At 34.8% G+C, this 23,682-nt stretch overlaps 1 protein-coding gene across 2 annotated transcripts in view; it reads right to left on the bottom strand.

The window, feature by feature from the left end:
* The window catches only part of LOC5576274 (titin), a 351,555-nt gene that overhangs the window by 204,098 nt on the left and 123,775 nt on the right, over window positions 1-23,682 (bottom strand). For both annotated transcript variants that reach the window (XM_021842989.1, XM_021843039.1), the window contains exon 2: window positions 10,270-10,720. In XM_021842989.1, coding sequence (XP_021698681.1) covers window positions 10,270-10,341 — 72 coding nt within the window. In that variant the 5' untranslated portion in view covers window positions 10,342-10,720. The remainder of the gene's footprint in view (window positions 1-10,269; window positions 10,721-23,682) is intronic.

Here is a 23,682-nt window from a genome sequence, read left to right on the forward strand (position 1 = left end):
GTGTGAACTCATGTAACCATAATATTAAACATTCTGCCATACAATTATGGATCCGCAAACAAATTTCTGAATTATCTTTAATTTATAACTTGATCGATTGTTTCTTCAATATTGACTCGTGAAGGTTTTCTTTAAATGAAATCTATCACACCTAGTTTACTTGGATTTATATGTTGAGCGAAACTTCTGGTAATTTATCCATCCTATGATTATGAAGATCCCTGCTAACCTTTTAAATAGCTATCCAAACAAACATCTTCCCATTCCTTAAACGAATATGGTTTAAATCTGTTCTCGACAGCCAATTATTGTATAAAACTTGTCAAATAGTTGTGCGATTCCAATTCACTAGAAAAACGTATAGGATACAGACCATACAAAATAATTTGAAACTGTTTATATTGATATTCCGGGAATTCCCGGGATTTTCGAAAAATATCCCGGGATCCGGGATGTTTCAGATCCCGGGAAATCCCGGACAAGACCCTCTAATTTGGACATTTCAAGAAAAATATAAAATTTCACACAACATGTTTTTAAATGAAAAAAAAATCAAAAATTCCCGTTTTTTTTCGTGTTTTGAAGGCCTTGGGACTAAAGGGGCTATGGTTCATTTTTTCTTGAAAGTTCAGTAAATTTTAAGTTTACTGTCAAATTTTCATATAATGGAATAAAAGCTTAAGATTTCAACTTTTCGATTTTTTTCACGAACAAATATAAAAATTTCTAGTTTTATATTTTTTTTTTGAAAAGTTGAAACATTAAGCTTTCATTCCATAAAAAAAGAATGGAAATCGGTTGAGCTGTTTAAAAGTTATGAAACCTACAGTGTGTACCGATAAAAAAAATGACTGATTTTTTATTTTCAAAAAAAATATATCTCAAAAACAGAAAAATATGCATTTCCGAAAATTTTACAGTGAACGCAAAATTTTCTGAACTTTGATAAGAACAACAATAACCCCTTTAGTCCCGAGGCCTTCAAAACACAAAAAAAAACGGATTTTTCAATTATTTTTTTTTTTTCATGTAAAAAACTTTTTTTGTGAAATTTTATATTTTGCTTGACAAGTCAAAATCTTAAACATTCATTTCGTCCAAAAAAATAGAAAATCGGTCAAGCGGTTCAAAAGTTATGCTTTAAAAAAATATAAATTTCGCAAAGACGCTATTTTTCTGGTCACCCTTTTTTTTTTTTTTGAAATGGTCATCCTAATCAAAAAATCTAAAAACAGGTGTATCCTTATTTCGGATAAGAAATAAAATGGCAAATTTTCACGGAATTCAATGACCCACTAGATCGGTTTTTCATGGAATGGCTGAGATATAACGAAAAATGATTAGAATATTTAAAATTATGGCGGGTACTTCATATGTGATGAAAATGTTAACCATTTATTTATTTTAAAGCATATATAGTCAGTGTTGAGACATATTTGATAAGGGAATATTTTGTATTGTAAAGATAAGTCAAGGAACTCCATCAATTCTGATCGATTTGATGTTTATTTGATACAGATATTTTATTAAATTGAAAGTTTAAATACTATATCAGCCATTCCATGAAAAACCGATCTAGTGGGTCTCCGAATTCCGTGAAAATTTGTTATTTTGTTCCTTATCCGGAGTAAGGATACACGTATTTTTGGATTTTTTGATTAGGGTGACCATTTCCGAAATAGGGTGACCAGAAAAATCGCGATTTTGCAAAATTTTTATTTTAAAAAAAACTTTTGAACCGTTCGACCGATTTTCAATCTTTTTGGACGAAATGAAGGCTAAAGATTTTGACTTTTCAGGAAAAATATATAATTTCACAAAAATTGTGTTTTTTACATGAAAAAACTCAATAGTTTCCGTTGTTTCGTGTTTTGAAGGCCTCGGGACCAAAAGGGCTATCGCTGTTCTCATTTTTTCTTGAAAGTTCAGAAAATTTTACGTATACTGTCAAATTTTCAGCGATGTATGTTTTTTAGTTTTTGAGATATATTTTTTTGGAAATAAAAAATCAGCCATTTTTTATCGGCACCCACTGTAGGTCTCAGCGCATTAGATTTGTAATGTTTAAAAAAAATTATAACTTTTGAACAGCTTAACCGATTATATAATCTTTTTGTATGGAATGAAAGCTTAAAATTTCAACTTTTCAGAGAAAATTGAAAAATCTGATAAAAATATGTTTAAACGTGAAAATTTATAAAAATTTCTAGTTTTTTTTAGAAATTTTCATATATTTTAATGTAAAAATAGTTATTTATGCAACAAGTTGCAAAATGATGATTTTTTCAGCACGAGTTGTACATTTATCCAACGAGGCTCGCCGAGTTGGATAAATACAACGAGTGCTGAAAAAATCGAGTTTTGCAACGAGTTGCATACAACATTTTTTGCTATTTCGAAAAATGCCGTTTCAACTCGATGAACTCTAAAAGCACAAACAAACATTGCAAGAGAACCCACATGGGCATACAGCCATGCGTAGTTTCAATTCAGTATTTTTCAATCACGTAGGCTGTGACACAGTAGTACCCATGAATGTCACAATTCTTCTCGTTCCCATCGGTATCATGCAGATCTATATTCCATATTAGAGGAATGAACAGGTAAGAAAGCACAGTGACTACAAATGCTGGACGATCCGACCCCTCATCAGTATCGCCAACCTCGCCTAATCGCACAACGGATGTAGACTCTAGTGAAGGGACTCGCCGTGTAAACCAAATGGAAAGTCACTTCGCTCGAGTCGAGAATTGTCACCTCGCTATAGGACACCGACAATTCTCACCTCACGCCAGACATAGAACAAACTCAAGAATCAGATGCAATTGTGCTTTTTCTATGCGGCATGTAAGGCAAGACGAGTCGCTCTAATACCCAAATTTTTATTTTCGATCTAAATATCATTTTTAAGTAGATGAAAAAACCGAATTTAGTACTATACCATTTAATTCCACTAGAGTTTGTATCCTTTGACAGATACGCGTATTTCGACCTCAACTGTAAGGCCGTCTTCAGTGTCGTGTACTAGACTCGACTCGAGAGTCGAGTCTAGTACACGACACTGAAGACGGCCTTACAGTTGAGGTCGAAATACGCGTATCTGTCAAAGGATACAAACTCTAGTGGAATTAAATGGTATAGTACTAAATTCGGTTTTTTCATCTACTTATAGGTATTCTACTAAACAGCTCGAAGATTTATTAATATCATTTTTAGTTATCTAAAATCGTTCTAAACACGTTTTGGGCAATGATTTATTTTTATTCGCAAATCTATGGATTTCGGTTTTTGATTTTTATAATTTTTATTTTTGAACATCCCTACCCTTTTTCATTTTTTCTTGAAGCCTCTTCTAGTTACTAATTTTTGACAATAATAAAAATTCAAATTATTACGCTAGTTTTAATAATATTAATTTTTTAATATTTATCTGGAAATATTTTTATTTTCCGTGTATTTATCGGAAAAACAGGTTTAAAATTATTTGAATACCACCAAGCTCTTCTTTTGTGATTGGTTGATCGTAGAAAAATATAAAAGGTATGATTTTTTATATCACACGTTAAATTAACCCCGGGTATTTGTAGGTTATATAAGAATACAATTTTTCAATCAATTTTCAAAAATACAAAAAAGTTTCAAAAGTCATAAAAAACTTTTCTTATATGCGTGTTATGAGTCAAGGTTTTAGCCAAAAATAAAATCATTTTGATTTCCAAGCTACGAAAAAATACACAAAATTCCAAAGTGTACCCCGTCTAAAGGCGGGGTTGGGTATTAGAGGGTTAACATTAGTCGCATCACGTCACCCGAGGTGAGAACGACTCGTCTCGACTCACACGCCGCGCACAATAAGCATGACATGAAGAGACTAGGACACTGGGTTGTTCGGTTAACTCCTACCAAAACAGTACTGAAAAGTGCTACTTTTCAGCACCGAAAAGAGTGCTGAAAAGTAGCACTTTTCAGCACTGTTTTATTTGGTAGGAAAAGTAGGCCGTTATGTTGATCAACTTCTCAATGAAAAGTTGATTGATTTGCACCGGAATTGCAAAAAAAAAATTTTCAAGGTTTTCTATTTTTGTACTGTGTTCTCATACAAATGTTTATAAATTCCTAGTAAATTTTTGAAAGCCATATTCTTTTAGATCCAACCCACAGAATACTCATTTTGTTAATATTGATCAGTAAAAAATATAAACTTGAACATAATTCCAGTTTTGCAGTTTATATTTAGCTCCAAAGTTCATATAGAGACTGTTATGCCTTTATTTTTCAATATGGGACTGCACCAACTTCATATTTTTCCACAACATTTTCTAACAAAATGTATAAATTTTAATATGCCAAGTGAGTTGTATATTAAAACATGAATGTTGCGATGAAAAAAGGTGTTGGTTCGAAAATCAATATGGGACAGTTATGCTTTTATGGGCAGTACAGAAAAACAAAATGCATTACACAAACTTCTGTTTTTGACAATGGTCAAAATGAGCATGCTTAGATGTATAAACAAAGAGTGATACCGTCGATGGGGGTGACAATGGGTCTAGGGGGTGAGATTGGGTCAAAACGGAAAAATATGATCTATAAAATATTTCAGCTAACAACGCTGATATTACTAAAATAATAATTCAAATGCTAGGGAATATATTATTACACGTAATTCATCACAATTTACATTTTTAGAAATAATAGTGTTTGTTTACTATATCAATAAACTTATATGTTGAAATTAGATAAAATTTACAACATTAAATTTCTACTTGTTTTTAATTATGAATCGTGGTTTACGGCCAACCAGCCGAGTGGAAGTTTAACAACTACCGAAAAGCTAAACATTACATACAATTTGCAATTGGATTAGATGGACAAATTGATGTGAAGATTTGCGAAAAAGTTACAAGTCTTCTCAGTGAGAATCGAACTCACGACTCCCCGATCTCTAGTTGGGGCGCGTTACCACTACGCCATGAGAGGACTCATGAACGCAGAAGTTAACCTGAATTCGATTTCAGCTCAATAATCACGTGTTCTTTCTCCTGTGCAAAGTATCACGCATGTACTTTAACCTCTTTCGTTATATTAGTAGAAGGATGAAAGTCTTTTCATAACACTTCACACGTATTTTCCGTAATCTATTTGATTTTTCCACAAAAATTTCATTTTTTTTCGGTGCGGTGTCTAAAACATCAAAAATGGGGGTGAGATTGGGTCAAGCAAGGACGATAGTAAATGAAATTGTAAGTTTACTTTTTTGACATTTTACGGTGCCGGGTGGTTTTTTTTTCATTAAGATGTTTTTATTTTTTTTTTTTTCTAAATACAGCATCTTTGAAGCATCAAACAAGCATACTTGAGAATGCCGTGCGTTGAATAACAATGCAACACATGTTGACAACTTCTCAAACCAGCAACTGTGTTTCGTGCGCAGCAACATCGTCAAATTTTATCAAATGTATTTTTTTAATTTAATTATTTAGGGCCGGACCCAATTCTTGGCACTTTTGATTCACTTCGGCAGTGGGGTTTTTTGAAAGCTACAAAGCTCATATTTGGCCACAATATGCGTCGTAGTAAAGTGCTCCTTATTGCCAAGTTTCAGACAATTCGGCCGAGAAAAACCCCCCATGCCAAAGTGAATCATGGAAGTGCCCAAATGGTTCTGCACCCTATCAGTGTTTTCATATTATAGAAACATCTCACGGAAGTATAAATGAGTTGGATCGCTGAAATACCGGGATTATGACGTCAACATCTGCCTGAAAAGTATTGATCGTGGAATGTCGCACCGAAATTTAACTATTTGCGAAGGTTCAAAATAATCAATGTTTCAGTACACCTTTGGGGAAACTGAAAAGGCTTTATGGCAATGGGGGTAAGACTTTGAAGACAATTTGAGGGGGAAAAAAACAAGAAAATTTATGTAAACTTGACGATAATTGTTGAGTTTACATATTCTTTCTCATAGCTCTTCAATTTTTTGGTTTAATTGTTCTTTTTAGTGGATTTATCATATTTGTGAAATATCTTAGATACCTTTTAGTCTTGTTTGCATCGTATTTCATCAATATTTTTCAGCTGTGAATGGTTTTGCAATCATATTCTTAAAAACACCCCTCTATGGGGTGAGATTGGGTCATTTTGATTCACTTGTGGTGCCGCTGTGAATAAATATTTTTCAGTAGATGAAAAAACCGAATTTAGTACTAAACAATTTAATTCCACTAGAGTTTGTATCCTTTGACAGATACGCGTATTTCGACCTCAACTGTAAGGTTGTCTTCAGTGTCGTGTACTAGACTAGACTTAAATTTTTCTTTAATTTTTTTAACGGTTGTTAATGTACCATCAAAGTACATGCACATCATATTTAAAGTTTATTGGAGGTAAATTGCGATAGTTATTCAATGAATAAATCGTACATATCCCTTTTTGACCCATTCTCACCCCCAACTACGGTACTGAATTAATAATTCATTGAATGCATAAAAGTACAATAATCCATTAAAAGAGTGTCTTCTACAAATGTTATGAGTCCTCGACCAATGGATAACAACAACTCAAGTAACAGATTTTGTTACTTGCTTTTTTCTAACAAAATATGTTATAATTTTGGCTGATTAGTAGTTAAAATAACAAAAATTACAACACAATTACCTCTACACTAAACAAAATTTGTTATAAGCATTTATCCTCAATTTTTCATAACAAATTTTGTTATAATTATGTTTTGAATTGCACCAATTTGAAACAGCCTTTATTATTACAACTGATTTTGTTTAAATTATGTAAGAATTCCCTTCATCAACTCATAGTGCTTCAAACAAAAATTAAACAAAATTTGTTATATGTAGCAATCTTAGATATGATTGTTCTATTTTTTTTTTTGTAATCCACTGGTCGGGTCATGGTTCGCAATCTTTCACATACCTGCCATTTCACCCCAAATTCAGTTTGACAAATTTTTGCTCCTTAGCCTTGAAAATCGCCCCCAGGGGGAAGTGGAGGGGGTGAATTCGCCCACTTTGGAAATCCCTGCATTACTCAAATTGAATCTGAAATTCCTAAAAGACAGCAAAATCTGATGTTATGTAAACTTGTATTATTTCAATTTATTGCCACGCAGGCCTTCCTTTGAGGAAACAAAGTTATTTTAGCTATTGGCAACACTGCTAAAATAAGTCATATGAAGTGCATTGCCAAATAGGCTGTAATTGGATAATTTAAATATTTCATAAAATGGGAGAGATTGTATATTAGGCTTGCTTGGTGATCTGTACATGGCTCGCAGCACTGTTAGATAGAATCAATAATATTTAAGACTTCGTGAATTTTGAAGGATTCACTCAGGAATCTCTTAAAAGATCTGGGTCATTTGGACTGTTCAAGATAATTACAGCGCATGTCGATTTTTATTCAAAAAAATTCAATTTTGGCATGCCTTAGATTTGTTCTCTTTCAAGCAATCGAAATAAGAGCTTCTCCACTAGATCTGTTCCACCACATTTCAAATATTCTGAGCCCCTGCCCAAAAGTGATACACTAAGCGAAAAATTCAATAATAATAGTAGTTTTTAAAATTGGAATTTCCACTTGACACTTACTATTTGAACAACTTACATCTAATTAACAAACGTACACCTAAACCAAATGTGTTTTATATATTTTCAAAAGAACAATTATAAAGTCTTTAAAATTTTAAAAGCGAATTTTTGCAAGTACAAAACTGAACGTATTTGTAGTTCTGAGGGAAAAAGTTCAGCTCGAATACTTAAAACGAAACAAAACTAAACCATGTTAACGTTGAGCATTTTGTATTAAATTCGAGATGTTCTGCTATTATTCAGAACAACACTGTAAATTTTGAAAAGAAGAAAATATATCTGATACAAACATTAAAAAACGTTGGTACCGTAAAACGGGGTAACTTCGATAATACGGGTAACTTTCATAGTGCGAAACCCACAACATACTAAACGAAATAACGAAATTTCGGTTAATCAGTTAAGCAAAACGAATGCAAAAGCAAAGAGAATAAGTATGACACTTCATGTCAAAGCTATTTTCGTTGGAATCAAGCGCATTTGAGGATTTATATGCAAATATCAAAGATTTATAAGACTTTAGCATTTTCGCAACGCTTACACTACATGTTGAAGTCATATTGAGTTCGTCACTGAAACTTGTCAGCCTAGTTGTAGTAGAACATGCATTCGGTCTCAAATCTGTTAGCGAAAACCATTTTTACAAACTGGGACCATTTTTGTAATCTAAGTCAGAAATTTCCAAATAGCGTTAAACGCCTAGAAGTATGCAACGCCCTATAAATGTTCCATAATTCATTCAATTTTGTTCGATTTATACTCCATTATCAAAGTTACCCCGAAACAGAAAACTGACTTTCGATTATATGAAATAACATATTCATTCAGAATGAATCTTTTGGCAATCTATCAACTGCAATCAATAGTTAGGATACCAGTACTTTTTTTAATATAAATTATAATTCTTTGAAACAGCATGCATAAATATTTAAGTTTTCTTCGAAAAAACCATAAAAGTTATCCCGTTTCACGGTAACCCTAAAACAAATCAGCCTTCAGCCAAGAGTCTTGACACGATGTGTGGAATTAACAGTTTGTCCTAAATTTACAAGTCGATTTTATTTTTTTTATAAGTGTTCTATCCAGTTTTTTTACGAGCGTTCATGGCAGCCACAAAAAGGCTCGCTCCCTGGTAGGGATATATATTGAACAGACCCACACAGAGAAATCAGGCGACCCAAAAAACTTCTTCTTCTCTCTGGTAGTAGGTTGACATTCGGCCTCCTGCTAGGTTAGGGCCAGTTACAAAGCCTATATGCCATATTCTTTTTACTCAAATTTTATTCGCATTTGTTACATGCATTTGTTTACATCGGTGGAGAACCGTCATTTCCATAGAACAACTGTCAAAGTACTCCAAGATCAGCTGATTTGAAACGTCTCGTAAAAAGGCCTGTTGAACGGACTCAAGCCAAACTTCAAATTATTTGATCGATCCCTACTAGAAAAAGAAACAAACATGACGTCTGAGAACATTATAAAAATGTACAAACTAAATAGTTGATCAGTAAGATTCGTATTATTAAATTCTTCTCATCAGCATTGTAGCAAACTGATTTTTTTAGTACGCGATACGCAGCCAAACGACATTCGGACAAATGGTAAGGGTGTCTCTTCAAATACTTCGTTGTGATAGATTTAGAGTAGTTTCCAGAGCATCTTCATGTAACAACTCCAAGAATTGTGCCTGGAATTGTTTGAATAATTGTTCTAAAAAGTATTACACTGGTTACCCTATTAACTTGTCGGGACAATTCTCAAAAGAATGTTCAACCACATCCAGAAATTTTAAGATTTTTCGAATGAATGATAGAAAAAAAAAACACACACACAAAATGGTTAAGAACTATGTCAGAAATTCTTGCAAAAACCTCAATACAAACTATAATAGCTAACGATTTCTGAATTTTTTAAAGGTTTTACCAATAATTCCACTAAAGACACCTCCAAGCTTCATCCTAGGAATTTCAAAAACTCTTACTGAAATTTATAAAAGTACTGATCTGCCCATAAAAGCAAAACTGCCCCATATGGAAAAAGTAGGCATTGAGAAAATAGCACTCACAGTTTGAAGTTTGTGTTCAGATACAAATGTTTATAAATTTCTAGTACATTTCTGCATGCCATAATCACTTAGCACCACTTAGCATTTTATTCCTTTTTGAATTTGAAACTAAGGAAGTATTAGGCCTTTTCAAGACAGATTTGCGTGATGAAAACAGTGAATTTATAAAAACTACGTTTGCGTTAACGTTTAAAGGTTACATGAAGCTAGAGTTGTATGAGTTGAAGTAAATAAACTTACATCAAACAGAATAACATAGACGACGATATGATTCCTCCATAAAAAAAAACATAGACCTTATTAATGTCTCCAGGTTCACAATCCATCACAATCCATAAAAGGCCATAAATAAATCACAGTAAAACCCGGTAGCCTCGATGAATGGCTTAATTAGGCTTGTACTATTGTATCAAGCGCATATGCTACACTTTCAACGCCTGCTTTATTCCAACAACCTTTTTCTGCAGAACCCAACGCCTGCTTACTGTCGATTAGTGTCCTGCTCACATTACAGGTCCCAATAAAAAGTGATATTCCAACTTAGCCCACACACATAATCGCAGTTCATTTATCAATCGGTTTAAGCAGTTCACTTACCATTTTCCGCAGGAGATCCTCATCTTTGATGGTGGTGATGTCGGCGTTCGCCGACGCAATCTGCGAAGCCATTTCTGCCGGTTGGTTTTTTACTGGTTTTTGCGCCAATTCCAGAAGCACAAAGTCCTCCGCAATCAAGCTGAGCAGTCACTGCTTACTGCGATACGCGCGCGCACACACTTCTCCACAGTCGCTAACTTGAACTTTCTGTTCTTATTCTTCGGACGGTCAAAAGCAAAAAACTAAAACAAATATTGGCATGCGCCTGTAGTCAGTCACTTATCGTGAGTCGTGTGTCGTTTTGGACGACCAGAGAGCGGTGTCACTTATTGACTTTAAACTGTTCGACAACCACGCACGCGTGCACGGGTCTTGCTCTCGTTCAAATTGCTGGAGTTGAAAGATGAAGAGCACTCTACATCTGCCAGTTCCGAAACAGGAAAGTGTGAATCTGCAAGTAAACAGCGGAGAGAAAAAAGAAATATTGTTGTTATCTTATTTTGCGTGTGTCATGTTTATGAAATTGAAGTTGCATGGTAATTGTGTGGCGACGGCAGAGCTGATTGGGATTTTGCTAATTGAAATGTATTGTGAAATTTGGACGCTGGTAACAGAACAAATTGAGGTGAAGGTTAATGCATTCATTGAGGAATGATGTGGATAGTTTTCAGTAAGACGAAAGGCAAAATAAGGACGTACTAGTCGGGCTCACAGTGGTTATGGTTTCTAGTACTGAATTCACACCTTCCACTAGATCAACAGATTGCATGTGCTTTTCACGATATTCTAGATTAACTCCAAATTATCCTTTAAATTAACTTTTCTTTACAAATTCTTTTTTTTTCCTCTTTCCTCTTAATATTTGTTTTAATTTCTTCTTCTTTTTTTTTTCTTTTCTTGTTATTTCTCATTTCTTTCTGGATATTACAGCCCTAATGGGACAGAAGCTACTTCTCAGTTCATAAGTGCACTTCCACTGATACTGTATCGAAATTGTCTCTTCCGAACTTGCCAATTTTTCATTCGTATATCGTGTGGGAAGAACGATGATACTTTATGTTCAAGGAAGTCAATAACTTTCAAGTAGATAAGTCGACGATTTCGCTGAATTGATCATACTTTTCAAAATTTTGACAGTCGAATCGTTTTCGACTATGCCGTTTTCAGTTCAACGGTACTTAAAGATCCTGGACTGGCCATAACCAAATCGAATCCCAACACCTTCAACATAGCTTGTAACTTTGTATGAAAATGACAATTTCAAAGAATCCAATGTCTTACCTCATAATTAATTTTACCTCAATAAGCAGGCTCAGACGACATCTAAAAATATTCCGATTTCGCGATTGGAACATAAATTAAGGGTTAGGTGGTCTTAAATTAGATTGAAGTTTGTTAAGGAAAAATAGTCCAAACATATGCAGAAATGGAATACTTCAATATTTTGCCAGTTGTGCGTATGTAGTAAATGCCACACAAGTTTTTTAAAGATCCTTCTTTCCGAAAAATTTCGATTGAGCCTTCACGGGAAGTTTTACAGCATCTGCTTGCGTTTGCACCAATCCTGAAAATATGCTTCATAGGCTTGTTCATGGCTTCCCAAATAGATTCCTTCATTATATCAGCTAGATTTTTTGCAAACGGGTCTGCAAGTGATTTAAAAAGTCAGGCAACGCATTCGCTTGTCTATTTTCAAGAAACAGAACTTTTCACGAACAGTGTTGGTAGACTCACACTCAAACCTCAATCATTGAGTTCTCTCACGAGAGAAAACTCATTTATGCCGTCAGAAAAGATTAAAGATACAACCCATCGGAAATCTGTCAAACCACAATTTTATTGTTTATATTGGAAGGATTTGTTGTATTTCTAGTAGATAAACAAAGGATTAGTGCTCTTCGTGAAATAAAAAACTGTGGAAATACAAGCCAATGAGCCAAATGCATGATGTAAAGCCGTTGAGTTGCGCGGAAAAACTCAAGCATGAGAAATGAGAATTTGTGATTTTCGCAACGCTGTTGACGAACACTTGTGACAGTTATATTGGCTACAAAATAGGTTATTGAAAATGTTTAGATATTTTTGGTCTAAGCATAAAACTATACACACTTAAAAATATGAAATTTACTGTGAACGTAATTCACGTTATGACTGAAAGACACATGATGTAGGTGATGGAACGACACAAAAATGTGTTCTAATTCAAAGCAAATTTACTTCTTTTTGTGCATCCAAAAAATCACATATTTTTTGGAAGTGTGTATATGAATTATAATTTTACAAAAGGGCCATTCTTTCAAAAATGGATTACCTGCTTTGCTCTTGTTCACAGTTGATCAGCAGAAGTTTTCTTATTTTATTTTGTATGGGGAAAGGCATCTAACATCAAATATTTTGTGAATGAAAGCTTTAATCGAAAATATATTTGGTAGGCGTGATAGCCATCATCATCACGCACAACCGGTACCAAATATTTTTTCAAAAATAGTTCCCAATTTTGAGAAATAATTTGTTAGATGCATTTCACCGAACAAATATTTTTCGGGTTACCTTTTAGCGATTTTTCATGTATAGACACTAGCGCATGTGCGTTACAGTGTGGCGAGTAGCGAATCAGGGCATGCATGTAACCCATTGCTGAAGTTAGTCCTTCAAGAAAACATTTATACATGATTCCATCTGTTGCTCCAGGGATTTCTTCAGCAATTCCTCCACCAGAAATTGTTCCGGATGATTCTTTTGTAGCTTCTAACTTTCATTGAATGATATTACGAGATTCCTACCACCACTACCAAAAGTCACAATACAGAAATTCTTCCTAGAATCTCTCGATCGAACCAGGGAATTTATCTAGGAATTATTTTTGGAGTTATTCCAACAAAATCTCTAAGTATTTCTTTCTTTTGAGAATTCTTCCGAGGATGTACTACGACAATTCTAAAGATATTTCTACAGGGACTACTCCTGTAACGACTCTTCCAGAAGTTTTTTCTAGGAATCCTCCAAAGAAGTCTATTTATGACTCTTTTGAGTGATTTATCCTAGGAAAAAGTTACTCCTAGGACTCGTACGGGTGTTTCTCGACGTAAACCTGCTTGATATATTTTCATGGTTTTTCTAAAATGATTTTTTCAAGCATTTCTCGAAGAACGTTTTGTATTTCAACGTTTTATCAGCCATGTCCAAGGGTTTTCTAGCAGCGGTTTTCACATCTGCTCCTCGGAGACCTTGATGCTTCGCGAAGCCCTGGCAGGTATTCCGCGACAAATATCAACCAATGCTCTTTAATGTATCTGAACTAAATGGTTCAAGGTACAATATAAATAATGTGAATGAAATGAACACGCCTTTAGTTTTCAATAGGCATTGGCGTAGGAACAGGAGGGGTAGGGGGGGCCTGGCCCCCTCCAGAATCATTTAGGCCCCCCCCCCCAGAACTTTTGATGCCAATAAAATATATATAATAACATGAAGCAAAATCGTCTGAATCAATGTACCTACGTGACTCTTGTAATAGACACAAATTTCTTCATTAGTTACGTTGTTTTATGTTGTACAACACAATAGTGAGAAAACCTCGCTTGTCTTTTATAGCATCAGCGTGGCGGTTCAGACTTCGGTGAATTGCGCGACAACCGAAAGCTTAATCGTCTGGCTGTCGATCGATTGGTTATTGTTAAAACTAGCTTCTTGCTGTATGCGATAAGCGCAATTTTTCAACATCTCCGTTGCAAAATTACCATGATACAAAAAAGCGGAAGTTTTAATCCAAAAAAACGTTTTTTTTTTTTGAATATTCCAAATAATGCTGTTTCAGCATAAAGCAGCATATTCACTGCATTCTACTTTCTCATGTTTTTGGAGGATACCCTGCTCGAGGTGTGTGGTGATGATATCCCTTATGAGAATTCACAAAAAACAATCCATACATTAACATTAACTCGTATAATGACCGAAAAAAAAAATGAAAAAATAGACTGAACTTACAAAGGATATTCTCCGACAGTACATAGCGGAAAATTTCGTTGGAAAATGAGGGTTAACTTTCAAGGAATTTCGGCATGGCCAAGTTTTCTTTAGATGAATGGCATGAACTTAACCTGGTGCAAAACTGTAACAAAATCGATCATAGTGGTTTATTCCAGCTCTCTTTAATTTCGATTTAATTTTTAAGTGTTTTCGCATGAATAAATTTATTGCTTAATATATTGTTATTTGCTATATTTTACCAAGAAAACTTAATATTTCATTAATTATTTGATTAATTTTTAACAGATTTGTAGCAAAAGTTTTCAAAAAAATAACACCTTTCAATATTCTTTGTAGAATTTTAGTTTAAACAAATTCCTCGAGGAATATTTAAGGGTGGCCTCAGAACTATGCAAATCTTTTCGAAATTAGTCAAATGATATTGTGGGACTTGTTCATACTTTCAAGGTGAATTCCTCTTGGTGGATATCCATTCCTTCTATACTTTTTATCAGCAAATTGATTCCGGAAATGTTCCCGGATTTACCTGAATATAATCAATAATATCAAGTTTTCCTCGAATTTCCAAAAAATCATTAATTCTGTCAAATCTTATACAGAGATATTTCGCAGAATAAATTTTTTTCTGTGAATTTCTTTAAAAGAGTTTTCTCAAACCTTTTATTACAAATGCTCCCGCGAAGTTCATCAAAACTCCTTAGGAAATATTTTAAAAATACTTCACAAATTCAAAAATTTTGCTATGTTTTTTTTAGAAATTATGCTTTAAATCCACGGATTATTCAAGAATTAGAAAGAAAACGGTTTTTGAAATGTCTCTTGCCTTCGAATCTCCAGAGGAAATTTGTTCACTCAACTAGGGTTGTCATGTCTATCACGGCTTAACCAGCCGACGGTGTTTTGAAAATATCTGAAGGTCGTAGACATGAATCTTACAACTCAATTTGTCCAAATTGACTTTTGTGTCTACGACCTTCAGAAATTTGTTGCTAAATGCTAATTTCCGAAACAAAAGTTTTCTTGGGGAGTACTTTTGTTTTCGAAATAAGCATAGCGGTAAAGGAATCTGTTGGGAAACATGAAGCAAAATCACTGGGAAGGGGAAAAGGTTTATTATGATATTCATAAAGATATTTGTATTGATCTTCCTTAAAACACTTTAAAAATTTTACCAATTATTGCCAGAATCCATATTTTTGGTTTGAATTTGTGTGTGATACGAGGCGGATTTCTAGAAGCTTTCAGGTAGAATTCTAGAAAAAAAAGCATAGATTTCAAGGATAATTTCAAAAGAAGATTCTAATGAACTTTCTTGAGAAACTTCTTAATTCTGTAATTTACTTCTCGAGAAAAGATTATAAATTATCTCTCATTGTACCATTGCTCATCTATTGTTCTACCTGCTTCAACAACGCTTTGGGGAATTTATGAATGAACATTTTATAGAACCTAAAATAATGTAAATTATTGGAGTTTTTTAAAATTGTAGAATTCTTATACGTATGGTTCCTGATTTCTGAAAGTCTATTAAGAATTCCTCAACAAATGTTCAAAGTGATGCAAAAGTTTCCACTAAGATTTAATTTCATTAAAATCTTACATTTTCACGTCAAAATAGTCAATAATAACCCCTTCAGAAAAGTTGGCTTGGAATTTATAGAGGTAGGAAAATGGGTTCTACATCAATATGTGCATCATACACACTATAATTATTTTACAGGAATCCTTGAATTTCACCGTTTTCTCAACAGCTGAAAAGCTCGGTGAAATAAATTAACGGAGTACGTTTATTTGACCGAATTACGGTGTTTTATTTGACCGAACTGTTCAGCTGTTGAGATTTCGGTGGAATTCACGGATTACGGTAAAATAGAGTGCTTTGTGAAGCCCAAGCAGGACAGTTCGGTTTTGCGTCGTCCGATTGATTTTTCTGACGGATTCGCGCGTATTTTCGTTGCCGGAGAATTTTTTTTCTCCTGTTTTGGAGCGTCTTGCTGGGTAGTGCTTCGTGAAGCCCAAGCAGGACAGTTAGGTTTTGCGTCGTCCGATTGATTTTTCTGACGGATTCGCGCGTATTTTCGTTGCCGGAGAATTTTTTTTCCCCTGTTTTGGAGCGTCTTGCTGGGTAGTGCTTCGTGAAGCCCAAGCAGGACAGTTCGGTTTTGCGTCGTCCGATTGATTTTTCTGACGGATTCGCGCGTATTTTCGTTGCTGGATTTTTGTTTTCCCTGTTTTGGAGCGCCTTGCTGGGTAGTGCTTCGTGAAGCCCAAGCAGGACAGTTCGGTTTTGCGTCGTCCGATTGATTTTTCTGACGGATTCGCGCGTATTTTCGTTGCCGGAGAATTTTTTTTCCCCTGTTTTGGAGCGTCTTGCTGGGTAGTGCTTTGTGAAGCCCAAGCAGGACAGTTCGGTTTTGCGTCGTCCGATTGATTTTTCTGACGGATTCGCGCGTATTTTCGTTGCTGGATTTTTGTTTTCCCTGTTTTGGAGCGCCTTGCTGGGTAGTGCTTCGTGAAGCCCAAGCAGGACAGTTCGGTTTTGCGTCGTCCGATTGATTTTTCTGACGGATTCGCGCGTATTTTCGTTGCCGGAGAATTTTTTTTCTCCTGTTTTGGAGCGTCTTGCTGGGTAGTGCTTCGTGAAGCCCAAGCAGGACAGTTCGGTTTTGCGTCGTCCGATTGATTTTTCTGACGGATTCGCGCGTATTTTCGTTGCCGGAGAATTTTTTTTTCCACTGTTTTGGAGCGTCTTGCTGGGTAGTGCTTTGTGAAGCCCAAGCAGGACAGTTCGGTTTTGCGTCGTCTGATTGATTTTGCTGACGGATTCGCGCGTATTTTCGTTGCCGGAGAATTTTTTCCCCTGTTTTGGAGCGCCTTGCTGGGTAGTGCTTTGTGAAGCCCAAGCAGGACAGTTCGGTTTTGCGTCGTCTGATTGATTTTTCTGACGGATTCGCGCGTATTTTCGTTGCTGGATTTTTGTTTTCCCTGTTTTGGAGCGCCTTGCTGGGTAGTGCTTCGTGAAGCCCAAGCAGGACAGTTCGGTTTTGCGTCGTCCGATTGATTTTTCTGACGGATTCGCGCGTATTTTCGTTGCTGGATTTTTGTTTTCCCTGTTTTGGAGCGCCTTGCTGGGTAGTGCTTCGTGAAGCCCAAGCAGGACAGTTCGGTTTTGCGTCGTCCGATTGATTTTTCTGACGGATTCGCGCGTATTTTCGTTGCCGGAGAATTTTTTTTTCTCCTGTTTTGGAGCGTCTTGCTGGGTAGTGCTTCGTGAAGCCCAAGCAGGACAGTTCGGTTTTGCGTCGTCCGATTGATTTTTCTGACGGATTCGCGCGTATTTTCGTTGCCGGAGAATTTTGTTTCCCCTGTTTTGGAGCGTCTTGCTGGGTAGTGCTTTGTGAAGCCCAAGCAGGACAGTTCGGTTTTGCGTCGTCCGATTGATTTTTCTGACCGATTCGCGCGTATTTTCGTTGCCGGAGAATTTTTTCCCCTGTTTTGCAGTAGTGTGTGATCCTTTGACTGCGACGCTTGCTCCTGCGGGGCGGGTGATGCGGTCAGGATCGAACGTGTTATGCGTGGAGTGCAGTGAAAAAGTGTATAGTATTTTACGGAAACCCCAGTGCGGCGACGGAGAAAAACTGCTTCACATCCTGGTAAAATCGTTCTTTATTATTGTTTACTTTACTCACTTATTACCAATTCAAACTAAATACGTGCCAGGGTCGAAAATATAATTTTCGATTCGGGAAGTGTAAAAACATTGCATATATCCATTTGATATCTGGATGTTTTTATGCGGGGCTTACTGTAAATAAAAATGACCTCAGAATGTGTGTGTATTTACTGCCATTCTTGAAATGGGTCGTTGGAATTTCAGTAGAGCTATCACCTTTCATCTCCTGGGCTAAAATTGTCTGCAGATATAAAGATATCGAAGGGTATCATTAAATACATGCATACAATTTTCTTCCATAAAAGCACTGCCGGCCAGTGGGAGGTGGATTGTATCACACACACACACACACAATTCACGGATTACGGTAAAATAATTTAAGTGAGTAGTATTATGAAACAACGGAGTTTATACAAAATTTTATCTAAGATTTTAGTTACAAATATTTTCAGTAAAAAATCCATCCGTTTTCACACCAATTATTTCCTATTTTAAAAGACGTAGTAACAGAAAACAAGAGTTTTTGTAGTAAATCCTACAAGGACCATTTAAGCTTTTCTGTGAGGTACATTGTCAACAATTTTCAGACATTCTGCGGTGTAATTCTTGAATTTTACGACAAGAATTAAGTTTTTTTTTTCAAATTATATTTAAGCTGCAATTATTCAAAAAAAAAAACAAACAAAGTTCTTTCAAACCTTTCTTTATACATGCTTCTTTAGAAATCTGATGTCAAGTGATTCGTATAGGAATTTGTATTGTGCTTTGCTTTGATAAAGGGATAATTGGGAAAGTTATGTATCGCACTAAGGTCACCAAGCAGTGGTTCCAAATATGTTCCCATGCAAATGGATCCATACCCAAAGTTCTTCAAATGTACATTTACGCGACAAATTACACTGGTTTTTCTACTCAAATGCAGATTTGCACTTGACTGCATCATTGCCACAATTGATTATAATCGAACAAGCCTATTTCAAGTGGCTGACATACTTTTACAAATATTTTACAAGCAAGTTTTCGTGAAACAAATAAAACAAACAAACTAGCAACCCTGCTGAGACCACATGCTGTTGCTAAAACGAAAACAATTTTCATTGGCGCGAAACCGATTTACTGCCTTTTTTGCCCGCCTACGGCGAAAATAAAGGGTTTGACGTTTCCGCACTTATGAACCCGCCCGCACTTCTGAAGTGCGGGGTCCAATAAGGTGGGAACTGCGCAATAAAACAATCCCTAAAAAATACTGAGATATTCCTGGACTAATTTATTGAACCAAAAAATTGAGAGTGGATAAATTTTTAATTGTGATTTATAAAAGAATCCTGAGATTACCATGCGCAAAAAATAAAGTAATTGATAAAACTTGAAAGAATACAAGATGAAACTTCTGGAGAATTTTTTGAGAAGTTAAAGAGAGAATTGCAAGATCTTAGTAAATCTGGTGAAAAATTTCTTCAAAAAAAAAAAATCGTTAGTGCGATTTAAAGAAAAAAAATCTCTGGAAAATGCTTAGATGAATCTTTGGAAAAATTTTCGGAAGAATGTCAGGGAATCAATGACATAATTTCTAAGAAATCTCTGAACAAATTACTCGGGAAATCTTTGAGTATTTTCGCGGAAGAGTTTTTGAAAGACAGTTGAACGTATTCCGTTAGGAATTTTATAGGAATGTTAGAATTGTTTGAACATTTCTTAGTTTAATATTTTCGAGTTTTGAGGGAATGCGAGATGTTGCTCTTTGATTTTAGTTAAAACATAAAAAATAATTATTTGTGAAAACATACAGAAAGATTTTCGGAGAACTTCTCTGAGAAATCATGAAAAACTTTTCCCAAATTGAATTCTTTTTAATTGCTTTCAAAATTCTTGTGAAATACTACGAGCAATCCTTAAAGTAACACCTGGAAGAATTATTTAGTTTTATTTTATGCAGGAAGTCTGGATAATTTTTGCTGTGACTTTTTCAAACAATCCTGTAGAGAAACTTTAGAAGAAACTTCAAAAGCAAAGTTGGAAAAACTGTAGACGAACTCTCTGAAGAATTCGTGAAATGATTCCCAGTTGGTGTTTTTGAAAACGTTTATGGTGAGACTCCTTGATTTTTTTGTACTATTTTTTGGAGAAATGTTCAGAAATTCCTGAAAATCCTGAACAAACTATTGATGAACACAGGAGGATACTTTAACTAGCAATTGGAATTTATATGTACTAAGTACCTAGAGAACCTTCATAGAGAAATAACTAACAAAATTTCTAATGCATTCTCTGGTATAATTTTTCAAGAGATTTTTTAAGCAATTCGATAGAGATTCTTCGAGAAATTTTCTGGTGAAATTTGAAAGTCTGGGAATGATTTTCCGTGGAAATCCCAGCACGAACTCAGTGAATACTGGTAAAGAAGTTCTTAGAGAAAGCACTGAAAATGACGAACATTATTCATGAAGAAATTTCGTTCTCAGAGAAATCTCTTCAAAGCACAAGGTTGAATACCTGAAAAATCAAGCAAGGAGCACAAAGGACATTCCTTGTGAGATTTTTTGCTAGAATTCTTGAAAGATTTTTGACTGGATTATTAAATGAACGAATCTTTTTCGTAGCGAAAATTAAAATTTATAAATATTACTGATGAGCCGCGAAATGAGACAAAATAACAAATTAATGAAATCAATACAAATCTGTCAAAACTACGAAATTTGTGTAAATCGTGATTTTTGGGACCAACATTACTTCTGTAAAACAAGTATTTGCTAGGCGTCCCCTAGGCCCCCTCCAGAAAATCCTAGCTACGCCAATGTCAATAGGACAAATCTAGGTTTGGGAGAAAATACATCGAAAGACAGAACGTCGTATTCTAATACTTCGAATGCCAGAACGCAGGAAGGACAAAACATCGAAAAAAGAGAATTGGAAGTAAATTAAAATTTCTTGGAAGAACGAATCTTTCCCGAAAAAATAAATAATTCACTATGTACCAAGTGGTTTAGGGACAAAATTTTGAAATACCGCTGTGCGGAGTGACATTGCGTGGAAGTGACTTTGACCACCGCTTTCGATGCATTTCACGGCTAGTAGGAACGCCAAAAACTAATCTATGACCATCTATTGGCAAGTTGTAACGTTTTCTTGAAGCTTGATACAATGTGTTCATTATTTGTTCATCATTGTGGCATTGCCTTGCTGTAAAATTATTGGCTCAAAGTCATCCTTATGGACCAATGTCACCCCGCACGACGGTACAAAACATTGAGAGACAAAACGTCGAATCCCAAAACATCTAATACCGAAACGTCGGAAAGGACAAAATGTGGAAAGAACAAAACCTCGAACGTTTTGTCCCTTTCGACGCTTTGTTCATAAACCAAAACTTTCAACTCAGGCCTCTAGTGAGTTCTCTAAATAAGTGTTACTGAAATTTTCAGGGGTTGTTCTACTTCTTCTCCACCTTATATTATTATCAACGTTACGGTAGATGATGGAACACTATTTTTACGAATCATAGATAAACTTTGAAATATATATACCGTAATCTGGGGTAACATTGATCAGTTTTTTTTAATATTTATTGAAATTTTCAATAATAAATGCAAATGCTACAAATATTATATTTTCAAAACAAGTACTGGTATCTAATGCTCGTGACTCTATATCGGATTTTGTTTTCTGAAAGTTTTAAGCATGTTTAAAAAAAATGTCTTATGTATTTTTTTTATATAGCTGATATGAGGTAACATTGATCACCCATGCAAACAGTGATCGGTAATATTGAAAATATCGTTACTTACTAAAATCATGAAAGCCGAATATGAAGGCCAAACTCTTACAAGGAATTAAGTTTTTTTAAATGTAGACAATTTCCTAAGGAAATTCTACGTTTGTCATAGTAATTTGTCAATTTTTCCGAACTGAAAATACATATGAAAATTTTGACAGCAGAATCGTTTTCGGCTATGCTATTTTCAGTAAACATCGAATTTTACTTGCTTATATAATTTGCAGAACTAATACGAAACATTAATTTTTGGTAGTGTCATTCATACTCGTGGAAATCATTGTTTCGTAAAGTTGAAAAATTTAACCATGAACAAAACTTAATTTTCACAAAAACTTTATTTTTGTTGGCTTATGAATATAAGAAAAGGAAGCATCATTCATCCATTTAAAATATTCTATTGATAATTGAAAACCCGTACAAGCCTGAGTGAAAGATAATTACTAAAACTCTCACCGCTCAGCGAGTACTTAACGGATTTGAATTGTTTTTTGTCAGTATACTGGCACACATATCTAGTAACATACTGCTTCATCAAAATTTTGTTTTTTTTAAGCTAGTGTAAGATATCTAGGAAACGCACTAAAATGGTTATTTACCTCTTAATGTGTTCCATATTAATCGATGTCGCACACTTCCCAAAAGCTCTAGTATTCCACTGTTATAAACTAAAGAGAGTGAGAGAGGAGAAAATCCCTCATTTATACATAGGTCCTTTAGAAATGTTCAGCGAGTATCATTTCTTCATTTGCGCTTTTTTGCGCCAAGATATGAAAATTTATTGAATTAAGTGAAAACGGCTTCTCAGTCTACGATGGTGAGCTCATTTCATGCTTCAGTTTCAAATAAGTAAAAAATAATAACATACTTTAGCGTGACAGAGATACGACTGTAGCATCATCCATCGGATTTTTCCTCAATTCCACAGTTAGACATGAACCATTATTTTTCCAATATATCAAGATACTGGAGATCGAAGAAAATTTCTCGCGGAACATTACTAAAGGACCTATCTAACATTGAGAGGCTCTCTTTGTTTACTTTCTCTTTCATTAATAACTGAGTCACATTAACCTCTTCTGTTGCGTTTTTTGTATGAAACGATAGTCAAGGGAATTGACTTTCGATCTATAGTGAAAAACTTCCCAAAATCATTAGTATCCCACTGTTATAATCAAAAGAGAACGAGAGAGGAGAGAATCTCTCATTTGTACATAAGTCCTTTAGTAATGTTTCGCGAGATTTGTTACTAGCGCTACCTAGTGGATATCCACTACATCTGTTGAATGGCTTGGCCGAAGACACCAACTTTCTAACTGAAGGATCTTGAAATACAGACAATTGAAGATTTTTTTTTACTAGCGTAGTTTAGCGAATAAATTTTTAATTAGATTTTTCAGCTCTACATGGCCCTTAATTTGCTGAATATCTTTGTCGAAGACTCCAACTTTCTAGCTGATAAGGGATCGTCCATAAATGACGTAGCTTTTTAGGGGGGAGGGGGGTCTTCACGAATTTGTGACGAAGTGTGACGAGGGGGAGGGAGGGGTCCTAGCTAGTGGACGTAGCATTTTGAATCAAGTCCGTAAAAAGAAAGGCGCTGAGAAAAATTGCATACAATTCTTTTTTATTACATTTCTTTTTTTTTACTTATAAACTTGGGTTATAAAATTATGATTAAGCTTCAAAACATTCATATGACAAGATTGAAAAAATATCTATGAAACTTCAGATTTTCTTGATAAATGCAATCAAACAGATGTTTTGAAGCTTTAAATAATTATGTAAATATTATATTATATTCGTGTCCAAATTAATAAATTTATAAATAAACGAAATAAGTTTAATGAATTGATTAAAAATCAGTGCTCTAACTACTTGGAGTACATTTTTTTGCCATTTGTTAACATGACATAAAGTCAGCCGTTTTATTTTTATCCATATTTTCTGTTGGGGCTTTATTTCTTCAAGAAAATAA

This window comes from Aedes aegypti, chromosome 1 (genome assembly GCF_002204515.2).
Source record: "Aedes aegypti strain LVP_AGWG chromosome 1, AaegL5.0 Primary Assembly, whole genome shotgun sequence".
NCBI lineage: Eukaryota > Metazoa > Arthropoda > Insecta > Diptera > Culicidae > Aedes > Aedes aegypti.